This window comes from Lingula anatina, chromosome 1 (genome assembly GCF_051362555.1).
Source record: "Lingula anatina isolate TDL-2025a chromosome 1, LinAna3.0, whole genome shotgun sequence".
Classification (NCBI taxonomy): domain Eukaryota; kingdom Metazoa; phylum Brachiopoda; class Lingulata; order Lingulida; family Lingulidae; genus Lingula; species Lingula anatina.
In genome coordinates, this window is record NC_141767.1 from 16,380,903 (window position 1) to 16,396,226 (window position 15,324).

At 34.7% G+C, this 15,324-nt stretch overlaps 2 protein-coding genes across 6 annotated transcripts in view; one reads left to right on the plus strand and one right to left on the minus strand.

Moving 5' to 3' along the window:
• The first annotated feature begins 58 nt into the window (after positions 1-58).
• Positions 59-11,034, plus strand: LOC106156758 (ribitol-5-phosphate transferase FKTN). Its single transcript, XM_013532173.2, has 8 exons — positions 59-571; positions 844-882; positions 1,427-1,624; positions 1,952-2,235; positions 5,301-5,563; positions 5,979-6,112; positions 6,353-6,477; positions 7,349-11,034. Exons 1-8 carry the CDS (start codon positions 458-460, stop codon positions 7,566-7,568), a joined length of 1,377 nt encoding a protein of 458 aa, XP_013387627.2. The 5' UTR covers positions 59-457; the 3' UTR covers positions 7,569-11,034.
• LOC106156757 (sodium-dependent proline transporter) overlaps positions 8,621-15,324 on the minus strand; it is a 19,904-nt gene continuing 13,200 nt past the window's right edge. For 4 of the 5 annotated variants that reach the window (XM_013532169.2, XM_013532168.2, XM_086999400.1 and 1 more), the window contains 4 exons: positions 14,906-15,005; positions 11,592-11,692; positions 10,466-10,633; positions 8,621-10,271 (listed from right to left, as the gene is read on the minus strand). In XM_013532169.2, the coding sequence (XP_013387623.1) occupies positions 10,155-10,271; positions 10,466-10,633; positions 11,592-11,692; positions 14,906-15,005 (486 nt within the window). In that variant the 3' untranslated portion in view covers positions 8,621-10,154. The remainder of the gene's footprint in view (positions 10,272-10,465; positions 10,634-11,591; positions 11,693-14,905; positions 15,006-15,324) is intronic. The other variant, XR_015331747.1, reaches the window with a different exon arrangement.

Here is a 15,324-nt window from a genome sequence, read left to right on the forward strand (position 1 = left end):
ATATTTGTAAATTATTATTTTTCATTGTTTATGTATTAGTGACCTTCACCTTTTCCATGTGGAAGTGCAGGACAGTCATCCCATTGATTTGGAGGTTGGAAACTGTTGCTGAAGCAGAAACCTGACCCAGCAGCGCGACTTCTCTGTTTTCTTCTTCATATGGGTCTGCATTTATAATTTACATTTTTCTTAAATGTTTAAAACTGGTGGCCATAAAAGTGAGTTATCAAGCAAAATAATGTGACAAGCTGACAGTGAATTAGCTTAAATATGATGTTGTTGGTTGATGTTACATACAGAAGATACATTTTTGCTTATTTGACGTGTATCACTGTGCATCATTTTGACACGGCACTGGATGGAGCCCGGCAGTATTGGGTCCAAACTATATGTTGTATGTTATCCCAAAGAGGGTCATGAAAATTGAAATTGGAGCTACGGGCGTGTAAAGATCTACATGGGAATGAAAAAGTCCAGGATGATATCATGTCTGCTTTGCTGCAGCCTTTGCTTTGTTTTCATGCAAGTCATCCTGCATCGATTATTAAAACCACGTTTAGACACAAAAATGGTCAGTATACACATGTACAATACATTTTTTCAATACTTATATGATACCGGAACACCATATATATATTTTGACTGGTGGTCTTAGTTAAAATGGAATAAAGTATATAGTTTTTATGCCGGGTATGGTATGATTCATTTACATTTTCAGTTCACATTATCACATTAGTTTATAGGTAAATTTGAAACAATATATGCCCTCCATTGTATATACATGTGTGCTAGTATATGTTAAAATGAAATTGCTACATTTGTTTCATATTTTCTTGTTGTTAGACAGAAGAAGGAGGCAGCAGTACTGAATATCTGTCACATGTAAGGAAATTCTCTGTTATTCAATTTATATTTTATGATAATTACCTCTACCATAACAAGTACATGTATACTGGGATCAACTTCTCTATTTTTATGGCCGTCTTTAAGCTCATTATTGTGCAGTTATCACCTCCTTTATTTATGTATTATTTTAGCATAAAATTTTTTTTTCTTAACTTTAAGATTTTCCCATTTTTAGAATTTCATTGGTATTTGAATGTATGATTTTTAAAGGCATCACATGTAGATTTTTATAAAAAATATTACACCTGAAGTTCTTACAGTGTACTAACATATGTAGTTGTGCAACTGCGTGGGTGAATTGGTACATGTGAAGTACTGCATTGTGAAACGGTAATAATGTTTAAACCAGAGGTGTAGTTTCTGAGATTTTAGTTGTTATAAATATTTTTTTGAAAAAGATTCTATCCCTGACCTTGAAACCCACATAACCATATAATGCAAGTGTTTGCTCATTTTTTTTTTTTTTTTTTTTTTTTTTTTGTAATTGCATTAAATCTCTGCATCTCTATATTTTCCAAAGGCCAACATCGAGAGATTTTTGAGGTTATGTGGCAATGCCAGCCTGCCCGTGTTTCTGTTTGATGAGTACATCTTGCAGCAGGTCTTGGCCAGTCCTAACAACATGGAGATTAAAAACAGAACTTGCAAGTTTCTTTGCAATAAACAGCTGGTGACATCCTTTGCAATAACTGCTGAGAAGTGGCTACCAGAACATAAGGTACCAGTTTCACACACACACATGCACGCATGCATGCACGCACGCACGCACGCTAATAATTATCTTAAAAACATTAACCTGATATAAAAAGCCTTATAGAGTCTTCATGTAGCAGAACAGCACAAAATATATGTTTCAATAGATCTGAAAGCACTAATAGTTTGAAATGATGTAAATTTTCTAATGTTTTGTCTATAAATGATTTATTTTGATAATAATAATAATATGCATTTTTGCAAACAAAATGATATTGATTAGAAGAATAATACTTTATTATATTTTTTATGATATTTTTGTATGTATAGGTAATTATTATTTTTTCTTAAGGTTCACAGTTTTATCAAAGAATCCGTAAAAGAAGGTTTCACATCAGTCATTTCATTAAAATCAGAACACTGGAACTCACATCTTGAGTCTTATTCTCAAGATCCCAGCCATTATTTCTTTAAACGAGGTGGACATATCATTCACCTGGTTGTTCTATACGAAATAATGGATAAAAGTTGGTGGCATGGGGCAATAGTAATGGATGCAGCAAATGAACAGTTACAGGAATACCATTCTTATATACATGCTTCTAGAGTAGGAGTATATGCTGGTCTAGTAGATAAGTAAGTATTTGTTTTATGATGATGGCCATGTCATGTTATTATGCAGAATGTTTTATGTTTTGATTGTTTTCAATACTTTAAAACGTTATTTGTCATACATGTATATATTGTGTAAAACTATCATATATATATGCTGTGTAGTTAACAGTAATACTGTAAGCTTTAAGATGACTGGCTATTTTTATCTTCATCAAAAAGCATTGAAAGTAGTACCTGTAATTAAGCCTCAAGAAATGTGAAAGAGACTTATTTACAACTAGTAATTAGTAATATAAACCCTCTTGCTGATCAACTTCTGTAACCTTGATAATATATGGATTATGAATGTACAGTTTTAAAGTTTTGATCTATTTTATATTATGCCAGCTGGTAGTTTGTTTTGGAATATACTTGTATGTATTTCATAAATATTATGTACTTTGTATACCCTCTACCAGGGCGAGTGATAGATTTTTTACAGATATTCACAGATATGTCTCTAGCTAGATAGATGGTCATTTAAGGTGGGGATGTAGGTTTGAGATTTTCTCTTAAAATAAAGGTCTTGGCTTTTTTATTCCTGTCACATTCATTTAATGTATCTTCAAAATATCTAATTATGCTTGGAACACAGCTCTAACTTCATCGTGTGACGTAATATTGGGATTTGGGGGACAAAAACACCATTTTTCTACACCTGATTTTCTCAGGCACCTGGACAGCTATAAACTTGCTTTTGATGGCATTATAACACTTGAACAAAGTACTGCAGCATGGAGTCAGGGATTTTTCTTCAGACACTTATTGTTGATTTTATCTATAAAAACGTGAAATTACATCAAAATATTAGGGAATTTTCACTTTCAAAGTCTATAAATGAGAAAAGAGAGGATCAATCAAAATTTCTTAAAAAGCACTTTTAGTGCATACTTTTCATAATTAGCATGGCGAATTTGGTCTCCCTCAGGTGTACAGGTAGACAGTTATAGCTTGCTAAGATAACGCTATCTCGTCAATATTGAAAGCAAAGAAAACGAGCAAAAACCCTTTCAGGGAGGTTAATTGTCCAAATAAGCAAATTAAATTGTTGACAGCTTTACCTGTTATCGTTCTGACGATCGCGAAGATTGGTACTCTATTGCCGGTTGAAATTAGCTTGTTTGCATACATTTGGATGTCAGAAAATCTTATTTTTGTATCAATCTCACCTCCTGTTAGTAACTTCAAGGGGTTACCGCTAGCACTGCCAGAATGATTGACAGGCAATCAAGTAAGCCCTAATGACTCAAGCAATCAGTGGCCACGTCAATTGCTGTCGGGGAAAGTGTTAGGGATGCGCTCTAGGATGTGCACACAATAGCAGCATCGCAGGCGGTCTTGTCCACATTCGCCAAGCTAAAAATGGTTCGAAAACACGGTCGTGTTACAGGACGCCGATCGGACCATCAACAACAAGAAATAGACGCAACCAAAAAGGTTTTGTTAGAGGAAATGTCTAAAGTTGGGTGAGCCAGGAAAAATTCTGCGATAATTGTTGAAGAAAAAAGCTGGGTCAATTCCGTTTCAAAATTCTTTGCCGCTTTGCAGGAAAAATCATTCCTTTGTTTCTCTAGCTCCTTATAAAACCTGGTGTCCAGATTTTATCTAGTGCCCTCAGGGTTGCGGGAGCTGCTCTTTGAAAATAACACTCAGGTAGATTTTTACCTGAGCTAAATATCGCCAGCAAGGCTTCAGGAGAGTTGTGGGCCACTGAACCCTCCAATTAAGAGGTAAAGGAAGTTCCAGTTAGATGGACGATTAAGATAAAACTTGTCAAGGTTTCAGGCATTGTTTACCTCAGTTCAATAAAAGTATGCAAGACGGGGGGGGGGGGGGGGGGGGGGGGAGGGGGGTGTCAGAATAATTGTGCCTATACAATTGATACAGAGGATTTGTTCCTACAGGTGACTTTAATAAGCAGAGGATTTCTTTATATTCCGTGAAAAATACACTAAATTTATATGAAATAATACCATGGTTGGCCAAAAAATTGTACGCACAGTGCATCCGTGCGTATGCCTAGTTACGCCCATGTTAAGATTTTTAAAATCTAACAACTGCATCGAGCTGTTGTCGAAAATGGATAGAAAGTATGACGATTGTTGTCACGGGTAGCAAACAACGGAATTTTCTTCTTTTTTTTTTGCGTATCTCAAAAAGTTAACAAGAAAATCGAAAGAGCGCGTGTAACAACAAGCAATATTCAAGGGAGAACGCGTATTTCGAGCAAATCCAATGTGTCGGAAAAGATTCATCTTAGCGCTGATCACAAACAAGAGCGACTATCAAAACAGCTTAAGCGGAACAATAGGCACTGTTTTGCCAAGCGCTGTTTATGACAAAGGGGGCATGGCGCATCCCTGTTCTATTGTTTCCCTAGACGTGCTGATGCTGCTAAGGTCCGCCCACCGAGTTTACCCATGCCAACGGCCCTTGACAACGAAGGCGGGGCATAGACCAGGCCACTGGTGCCGATGTGTGCAGCATCAGAATCCTCAGAAAAAACATATTTTTTGTTCAAAATGTAAAAATTTTATTCTGTTAAACGTTAGATACACATTTAACCAATAATTAGACATAAAAAACCAAAAATGACGATTTTTAGCTATATTTGGGTACATCCGTACCTTAAGGCTCAACTCACCCTGTTGAGAAATCTCAAGGCTGATTACATGGCTGATAATTGTTTGCATAACTGCTCAGGCACTGCCACTTTGCAGGTCCAGTCTAAGTCTGCGTGACAGCAATCAAGACAGTTAATTACTCTGACTTCAATCACTTGCTCTTCTGTGACAGATAAAAAAGCCTTAGACTGGTTGCGTAACGAGCAGTTATCACAGCGTTGTGAAGCTCAGCTCATGCAGAGCAAGTACAAAGCCTTTGGTGCGCGCGCAGAGATTATTGTTTCCACATGGGATTCCTCAACAGGGTGAGTTGAGCCCTAAATGACCATCTATCTAGCTAGAGACATATCTGTGAATATCTGTAAAAAATCTATCACTGGCCCTGGTAGAGGGTATACTTTGTACATGTAATTGTTACTTCAGGTTTGAAACTGTACAAGTGAAGATGGACAGCATTTCTGTGAATGCCCCCAGGTACCCCAAGTGGACCCTGGCACAAATGAACAATTCCAGATATATAGAATGCAATCACACTCAGGCAAAACTGTTTTACCAAAAATATCCACTAGAAGAAACAGAAAGAATGAGGACTTTTAGAGAGCAGGCCATCAACTTGCTACGGAAGGGGTCAGCGATTTTGGATGGTCTTGGAGTGAGGTTTTGGCTAAGCAGTGGGACCTGCCTTGGTAAGGTTTAAAGTTGAAATTTTGCTTCTTTTTTTCCACTGCACTGTCTGATTTTCAGGGATTCCAGAGTACCAATAGTGCATTGAATGTGCAATTATTTTTACATTTTTTTTCATCTTTGTTGCATAGACCTTATTTTAGTACATGAAGCCTGGAAGAAAGGATGTTTATGTAAAATAAAGTTTTATACAGATATATGCAAGTGTATCATGAGAATTTAACATGAAAAAAAAATACTGAAAAGATTTTATTTTTGTTCCATATATTATTTTTTTTAATAATAGGCTCAAGGTAATATTTTATAGTTATTAAATGTATGCTTAATAATTTTTCCTCATTTTTTAGTTTTGGTTCGTAACTACCGGATTTGTGATTGACTGATTTTTTTAATTCTTACATTTCATATCTATTTTAGGATGGTATAGGCAATGTGATATAATCCCACACACAACAGATGTAGATTTTGGCATTTGGATAAAAGATTATAACAAGAAAATAGTTCCATCTTTTCTTAGCCATGGCTTCAGTCTGGACCATCAGCTTGGGAAGGTGAGCTAATTTCAAAACTGTAAATTGCCTTCAGGTTTGTAAACATTCTAGTAGAAGTGGAAAGTACGTGGTTATTTAAAAAAGCATGTTATTTATGTATTATCCATGTGCATGTAAAGTTGAGTGCACAGTTCTTGAATACATTTTTCAAAAAATTATATTTGATAGGTAAATATGCGTGCATGGTCACTCATAAACAGTAATGAACACAACTTGCAATAATTTACTTCTCATTTCCAGGTCTCGGATAGCTTCCAGTTGTCTTTCAAGTATGGAGATGTTAAATTAGACATCTTCTTCTTTTATGAAGAAGGGGAATATATGTGGAATGGTGCTACTCAAGTTAAGACAGCAAACAAATACAAGTGAGTCTGTTTTATTAATGTACAGTGAAAAGATGGTGCTTTATGCAACTCTCAATTTGTTAACATTCCAGTCTGAAGGTCAGATTTAGTGACAGTTTAAAACTGGATGCTGATTTTTATTTTCTTGCATAGTTATTATTAAATCTGTTGGCAAGCATAATTTTCTTAGACACTATGGCACACAGTAGCTGACTCACTGGATGGCAGGTATTAAGTTATCTGCGAAAAGACGATTTGCTTGAGTAAGAGCGCATTCTCAACGAATTAAGCCAGGCTTTACAAAGCCGGTGACCTAAAAATGGCGGACGTACATGAAAGAAAAACCGCCTAATCTTTTAATAGTCTCTCCGCCTCCCACACGTCGTCCCTGCGGGGTACAGTAATTAAATCTCGGCTCCGTTCGCCATGCGGAAGCTACCTGAGAAATATTAAGTGCGCATGCTCATCAGTTAAACTCGTGGTGAAGAAAGCATGGCGGCTGAAGGCGATCGAAGGAAAAAAGCTCTTCTGTTCTATTATCTTTGAAAACAGACGAAAAAGGAATAATTTGGCCCGTGGAGCAGCAATGAATCGACTATCTACGGAGATAATATCACCAGAGATATTCACGGAAATATTAATGTTCGGAGCCGAGAGTTAATTACTGTACCCCGCAGGGACGACGTGTGGGGAGGCGTGTGAGAGGCGGAGAGACTATTAAAAGATTAGGCGGTTTTTCTTTCATGTACGTCCGCCATTTTTAGGTCCCCGGCTTTGTAAAGCCTGGCTTAATTCGTTGAGAATGCGCTCTAAGATTTGTTAACAAGGATGCTGAAGTTTGTATTAAAAAAAAATTACCGTTATATTTGATGCATGTCTGGATTCTTTTCAGGTATTATTTCCCAAGGTTTACCCTTTGTTGGACAATGTTTTATGTTGAAAAAGTAAGAGTGCCATGTGAAACTCAGTCTTATCTAGAGGCCAACTATGGAACAAACTGGTGGGAGCCTGTAAAGATTTGGGACTGGAAAAAGAGTCCACCAAATGTCCGAGAAAATGGACAATGGCCAGAGGAGGAGTGGGATGATGTCATTCAGATTCCTGATAGTTAATTTCACAAATTTATTTGATCTCATATTGTTCTTATTTGGTGTTGCTGATATTTCTATGCATTTAAAGGTACAGAACTTCATATAGTGTTCAGTGCTGTAATACATGTAGGAAGTTGCTTTTCTACATGGAAGATTTACCCAATGAACATTGAAGTGGACTTCAGTGTTTGTTAAATGGACTTCATTTAGAAAGATATTATGGATTTTATCATATTCCAACATGTATATAAACCATCTGTGCCAAAAAACCTTTTTGCCTACTGGAACACCAGGATCTAAGGGTCTATTGACCCAGAGATGAATTATCAGCCAGTAACAGAACAAATTTACAAAATTTTACTGGTGGCTTCAGTTTTACTGGAATTTGGCTTGATGTCAGTGTTAAAGGCAAAGGCTTATCTTAATACAGATAAATATCTTTAAGTTGCAATGGCGAGTGTCATACATGTACAGTGATGTAAAAGAGTTTACATATATAAACAAGAACTGATTCAGAGCTGGATGTTTTTTCTGTCCTATACTCAGGAAGCATAAATACATCATATATCTAAATGAATTGGGTGATAACATCCATGTTAAAAAGCAATGAATTATTTATTTAAAATCATTTACCATGGTTAATAGCATATGGGTGCTGTTTGTTGGGAATTGTTTTTACTGGAGAATGATATTGCAATTAGCCATTCAGGCAGTACATACCTGTAGGTAACCCCAAGTCAAAACAGGGATTGTTCAAAGCCCAAGCATTGTTCAAATGAAGACATGCTCTTAGACTTTAGACTCATTTTTATATAGTTCTAATTTATAACTTTAGTTAAAGGAAATGACATTAAAACTACATCTTGTATAGGGAAATGGACTTTGAAGTGGTATACGTTTTAGATTCACTGAAATTGCATGCAAGTAAGTGCATAGTCAGACAAACTGCCCAAGAATGAAACTGAAAACCTTTTTTATAAGCAGAATGAACCACATAGTGGTCATCAGTTTTTATTCATTTAAATTAAAGAATTGTGAATTTACTAACACAGTTTTTGTATACATACATGTAAGGACATAACAGACTCTTGGACTGATGATGGAACACCAGTTCAGCTGGACGTGTCATTAATATTGCAATATTCACCAGCAGTTAAATTTGTTTTGGCTGAATTTGAAGGATTTCCTGATTTAAACTTAACTCTTAGAGTAGATTATCTTCCTTAAGAAGGTTTTTAAAAGTTATTTTAGACAAATGAACAATACCGTGGATACAGAAAAGTACCCTTTGAATTTAGAAAAATTAAATGACACTGTAGTAACAAAGATATGAAGAACTAACAGTAATTACTAACTCAAATTATTTCCATGACTTGCATGCCAGAAAAGATGCGTATTTCTCTATAAAATAACACCATAATCTTTGTGGGTGACGTTATTCAGAGTTGGAGTCCAAATACCAAAATTAGAAATAATGGACAAATTCCATTCACTTTGTGCAGGAATAGAAAATTTCCTGGGTAGTTTTCACTGTCCAGTGGTACCAGCTGCAGGTTTCACCCTTGCCTGATAAGAAACATTTTTTTCAATTAAAACATAACTACACTCCAAACAAACTTCACTTACAGTTATAATGTACTAGTAACCTGTCACTGGGTTGTATGGCTGATGAGATCTAATGAGAACAATCCTGTTTGAATTTCACAATGATAACAGTAACCTGGTATAAAATGTAAAACATGTTTGTACCAACTTTGTTAAAAACTCCTAATAAAATAGTATTACTATGTTACTCATTGGCGCCAAAAACCCATCCACTGAGATTTATACTGAAACATGTGACCCTTCTACACAATGCACATATAGTTTCAACACTTCTTAATCAGAGAACCTGTCCCAATTTTAACTGATTAAAATTCGAACAAATTGAAGCCCAACCCAAATATTTCATTGTACATGTGATCCAGTGGAATGGTCCTCTATGAAGCACTGTCACTGTGTAAATGTGCAGTTTACTATTATACAAACAATGGTTTGATACAAACCTTCCAATATGACATTCAGGAGTAAGATAGAATGCTTTGTGATTGAATATTTGAAGTGGATTTAAATTGTTTTGTGCACTGATGAAAAAAACGTGCATGGTAGCACAGTGGTTAAGTATTACGTCAAAGAAAAAAATATACATACACTGTATATACGAAAACAATTAATTCAAGTGATATGATATCAGTGATTTCAAGGTAATTGGCACTGACAAAATGAACTTACAGAAGCAAACAATTTGGTTGTAATATACAATGTATATCCAGAACAATTTCAAGTGCTAAAACACAGGAAATTTAAATTGAATACAAAAAGGGTTCTAAAATCCAATTTGTCAACAATCCAAATATCTTTAAAAATTATGTTAAGAGGTTTCATAAGATGGAAATCCCTTAGAGTAAATATATATATATATTGAATAAAATCCATTGTGTATGTAAACACAATGGAGGTAAATCTCAATGATATCAAACTCATTTTCTCATCATATTTGGTCTTCTTTTGCCAGCTGTTGTCTTTTGTGTCAAAATAGCTTTCATGTCATGCTGATGGTAAAAAAAATTATGACTTTATTTCCATAAGCTCATTAGAGTTATCTTCTTCCATCTCATCCACATTTTGAGTTTTTTTTCTGGCTCTTTCCCACACATCTGTTGGCTTCTTTAGATGTGCAATTCTCTGGAAAATGAGTCCATTAAACATGTAGTCAAAGGCCAGGCAAAAATGTACACTAAATTTGAGGTTTTAGTAAGAAATAGCCATGTTACTGTGAATTCATACAAAATAGCCATATCTTAAGGAAATGTATACTGCTTCTCTGCATCAATCCTCTTTTTCTCTTACAATTTCTCTTACATTTTTTCAGTACTTACCTCACGGAGGGTTCCTTTGGTTGTGAGAATACCATAAATCATCACCACTGGTAATGGGATCAGTGGGAGGGCAGCCAAACACCAGCCCATGTTAGTGGCCCACAGGGGGTACTCATAGTCACCATATTTTGGTGGCTTATATAAGACCAGGCTTGTGATCAGGCAAATCTAAAATAAAAAAATAAAAGTTCTTGCTGAGGTCCTGTTCAGTGTGAAAATTATGTAAAGTTGATTCTGCAATTAAAAAAAAATTTTTTTCAGAATGAATTACTTTAGTTTTATTTTCAGATTACTAACTTGTTCAATTGGAAAGAGTGTTTCAGTTTTCCTTTCCCCTTGTCTTTTTGAAGAAGATTTTGAGGAGATTGTTGTTTGAAAGGCAAATGATTTTTATTTTCGGTTTTTGGAATACAGAATCAACTTTACCCGTAAAACATGCCTGATCAATAACATCCCCAGTGCAAACTCAAAAGCAGAGATAAAAAACAAGGCTTTGCAAATGCATATATTGCATTGTTACTGTTTTGTCTCTTAAATAAAATCTTAAAAACTTCAGAAAAAAAAGAAAACACCAACACCCACATTTCTTTTTCACAAACAAAATTTTGAGTGGAGAGAATTTTAACAAATGGTTAATTTCATGCCATACGGGGACACCATGAATCAGTAGATATTCCAGGTTATAAAAATGTTGAATCAGCTTATTTAAAAAAAGAAAGAAAAAATTAGGAATTAAAAAGGATTAGAAAAACTTCATGTTTCAAGATGTACATGTGGGGTACCAACAACATAGCTGTGCCTCCACCAAGCTGGCGCCAGGCTCGACACATCCTGATATGGTATATGTGGCCCCAACATCTAAAGTTTTCTGCTGCTTATCAAACAATAGATGTTGGGGAATTGTTGAGGTATGTTAGCATGAGGTGTAGGACAACTATGGTTATATTTGCAATCTTGTTCCTGTTTGCAACAGGCTATTAACTGTAAGGAAAGAAAAAAAAAACTGCAGGGATCAACTTGCGACTTCTGCACACAGCTTTACCAGAGTGGTTTATCTTTTAAGCATTTATCATAGTTATTACACACTACTTCAGCGCATATGTTACCACACCCTGCATTCTCTTACCACCAGCAAAAGGGGCGTAACTGTGTACCAACAGTATTTCCACAACGACGTGGGTCTGTATCCAATCATCATTTCTATGTCTCCGTAAAGTCTCTCCGCACCTGCGGCAGAGAGTCATTTATATCCAGCACAAAAACAAAGCAATCAGAAAAAATAACCCACAAGGAAAGACTTGGATTGAAATTTTGCTGCTCTGGCGTGCCACTGCCTAGGATCTGAAACTACTTTTACAAGTTTTTTTTTTTTAAGTGCCGCAGGTGTCTCAAGCAATATTTTGTGATAGGGTGTTTGTTTTAACTGCATAAGAGAAAGATACTTTTCTTTTTGTATATAAAACAAGAAGAGTTGGAATATTAAAAGCGAAATAAGTCTTGAAAGTTGAAAGAATTTTAGAGAGAATATCCAAAAAGTTGACAAATCTTGCCTTTGTTGAACACCTGCTATGCACTAAAAGAGTTGCTGTTTTATTTCTGGCTGAACATGAAGTTAAGTTAATATACGTACTCACTGATACCAAAATTAATTGGTGCACCCAAATGATACCAGATGAAACTTCAAAAGGAGAATATATATCCAATTTAACACTGAAACAATGGGATATAAACATACTCTTCCACATGATATTAAAGGCAACTTGTTGGTTAGAATGCAAAGTACTGATATTTTCTATGGATCAAACATAATAATTGTTACAGGTTGTATGGGAAAACTGCATTTTTTCAACAAAAAAGTGAAGCCAATTAATATGTCTTTATTTGTACATTCAACCATCAAAATATTAGCATAGTTTTGATATTAAAATATCCACATTTATTGATTTTTTTCATCTGCCAAGTTTACAAGTGCATTTCAGATAAAAACCCAATGATTGATCATGTCAATCCCCTGGTTAGCACCAAAGTGATACATGGTGAAGATAACAGTACTTGCATTATTTTTCATTTATAAAACCATACAATATATACATTTGGAAGTTTCCTTTATACCGCATTGGAAGAGCATTGTATTTAGGACTTTGGGACAGGGGGAAGTGTGGTATTGTTTATTTTCTTTCGACAAATAATTTCAACATACCAGTTTTTGTACAATTGCTATGCAATTTTTCTAATTTTATGGCCAAATGAAAAAAAATCATAAAGGAATAAATATAAAGATTAAATAAAGCATGATGAAAATATAGCACATATTGGATATAATCTCCCTTTATATGTAAATATGTGAAAAAAGACCACATTTAATGCCCTTCTTTTCTTCACACTTTCATATTTCTTTCTGGTGACAACTTTTTTGCAATGTTTTGGCACAACATGTAAAAATAAGTATCCAGTTCCTAGTAGTGAAAAACTTAGAACTGGGAGGGACCTTGGCTAGTCTTTGTGGCTGATTTCAACTTTGTTATATGCTTATGACTTCTGATGTGAGATTTTATGAAAAAAAGTATAATTTATAAAAAAAGGTTTATTTTATTTAAATTTTTTTTGGTTACACAACAAATGGGAGAATAAAACACAGTTCCAAATTTGGTGTTCAGAAAAAAATGTTGTTTGTGTTGAACAGGTTTTGTAAAAAAAACAAAAAAAAAACAACCTATGACTATAACCCAGAGTTTCTCTCTGCATTTTTTTAACATAGCTGTATCTAAAGAATTATCATTAATAAAAAAAAAATAGAATTTTTAGCATTTTATGAATGGCGTAACCACATAGGATAGAACTGTTACAAACAAACTGGAAAATCTCACTCTTTATTATGTGTTGATAGTCAAAAAAGAAACTTTTATTTTATGTATTGGGCAGTTGTAGCTGTTAGGAGAGTGATGCTTAAAAAGGGGTTTTAAAATTTTCAGAATTATATTTTCATATAGAATATATGTTTGTCTTTTTGTTTTGAAATTATTAACCTTATTAAAATTGCAGAACAAAGAATAGAGTCTGTACATTGAAGTAACTCATAATTGTTAAGGGTAAGGAGAGCACATTTGCTAACTTTCATGTTAAAACTTTGAAGCTTGCTAGTTTAAGCTCATAATTGAGCCCTTACTACTGCACTATTAGAGACCATTCCCAGAGACTGTCGTACTAACTTTGGATCGATCTATCTCCGAGGGGGTTCTCACTAAATTGCTATCAACTTAAGCGGCTTAGACGTCTCGCATGCCCACTGAAACTGTTAGAGGGTAATTAACTATCGTTCAGCAGTAACAGTAGGCATGCCAGACATATAAACCGTTTAAGCTTAAAGCAATTTAGTGAGAAACCCCTTGGAGATGGATCGATCCAGTTAGATCGAACTAGGCATGGGAACCCAGTCTTACATATAGTTTACCTGACACTCTAGAAAAGGCTAAAAAGGCATATAAGATGGAAATAAAATGCAAAGAAAGAAACTCAAGAAAAGACACTGATAATGTCAAAATGAAGATTTAATTCTTCCTTAAACTCTGAAATAAAAATGCAATTTTCAAGGATTAGCTCTGATGACCACTGAGTATAAATTCACTGATCCTGAGCCATATAAGCAGGGGCCAATTCAGAGATATTTTATGACAGTCTTCAAAATTATATTTGTTGAAACATCCTTCATTTTTGACTGTCTTCAGACAGCAAAAATTTTATGTCTGTCAATGTAAACTAAAAAAATTCTGACCGTCCCTGAAGACCCAGGAGACTGCTCCTGTTTGCCTCTGATATAAGATTAAAAAGTATAAATAATGTGGATAAAAAGGGCTATAAATTTTTTAACTGATATATATATATATATAGTGTGGGGTTATGTGGCATATGGCATATGGGTTCAGTGAATAACCTCAGAGTCTGCTGTTGTTGCAACTTTTCTGAAAAAGAATGGATCAGCTTAAATGCATATGTAGTGATATTTTTCTTGCTGAAAATGTATCAATTTGCTCATTCATGCCTCTCTTACAATACAGGACATACATTGCATAACTCTATAAAACCTGTGTAATAGACTTCTTAAAATATTTTCAATTATTATTAGTAGATTATCACTGGTCTGGATATATTTTTCAAAATGAAATTGCCACAAATAACCTATTCACATGAATATTTTGAAGAATCAATCAATTTTTTTTAATTGGAGAAACTATTTTTCTGTCCAAGGTCGAAAAATATCACTATATATTCATACAAATAGAAATAACTCTTGATTTTTAATGTAAAATAATCAGAAGCTTGACAATGTTACTTACTCCATCTCAAGCTTGTTATTTTCTGTGACTAAACACTCTGAAGACCCTAAGGGTTCAATTAAATGTAGTAAAATGGAAGTAAGAAGAGAGGAAGCATGTGTCTTACCGTAGACATATGATATCACCAAGCATTCACTGAGTGCCAAGACTGCCACAGGAACAGCTGCAGAGTACCAATCAAGAACTTGAAAAACATAGACGCCTCCCTATGAATACATATAAAAAACTTCAAAAACCTGAATTTTCCCTTTTTTTTTTTTTTTTTTTTTAGAAATCTCTTTTAATTTGTAAAATTAGACAGTGATACCACGTCTGAATTGAGTCACATAGCAGGTCATCAAAGTTGAACTACGTAGTGTTTTTAAGGTAACTAACAGCAAATGCACTGTATACCATGGGTCAAGAAGATGCAAGTGCTATTAACAAGTGCAATGCATTATCGGAAGAATCATACATTTGCTGCAGTGGTGTATTGGTATCTTACTTATGCTATGGTGAATGTGAAAAATTAGACCCCATTCCCAT

Excerpts from the sequence above, each read along its gene's own strand:
- LOC106156758 (XM_013532173.2), top strand. The coding sequence starts at position 458 with ATGGGAATGAAAAAGTCCAGGATGATATCATGTCTGCTTTGCTGCAGC. Across the intron at positions 883-1,426 it reads GTACTGAATATCTGTCACAT|GCCAACATCGAGAGATTTTT; the intron begins GTAAGGAAATTC and ends TATTTTCCAAAG. Across the intron at positions 5,564-5,978 it reads AAGCAGTGGGACCTGCCTTG|GATGGTATAGGCAATGTGAT; the intron begins GTAAGGTTTAAA and ends TATCTATTTTAG.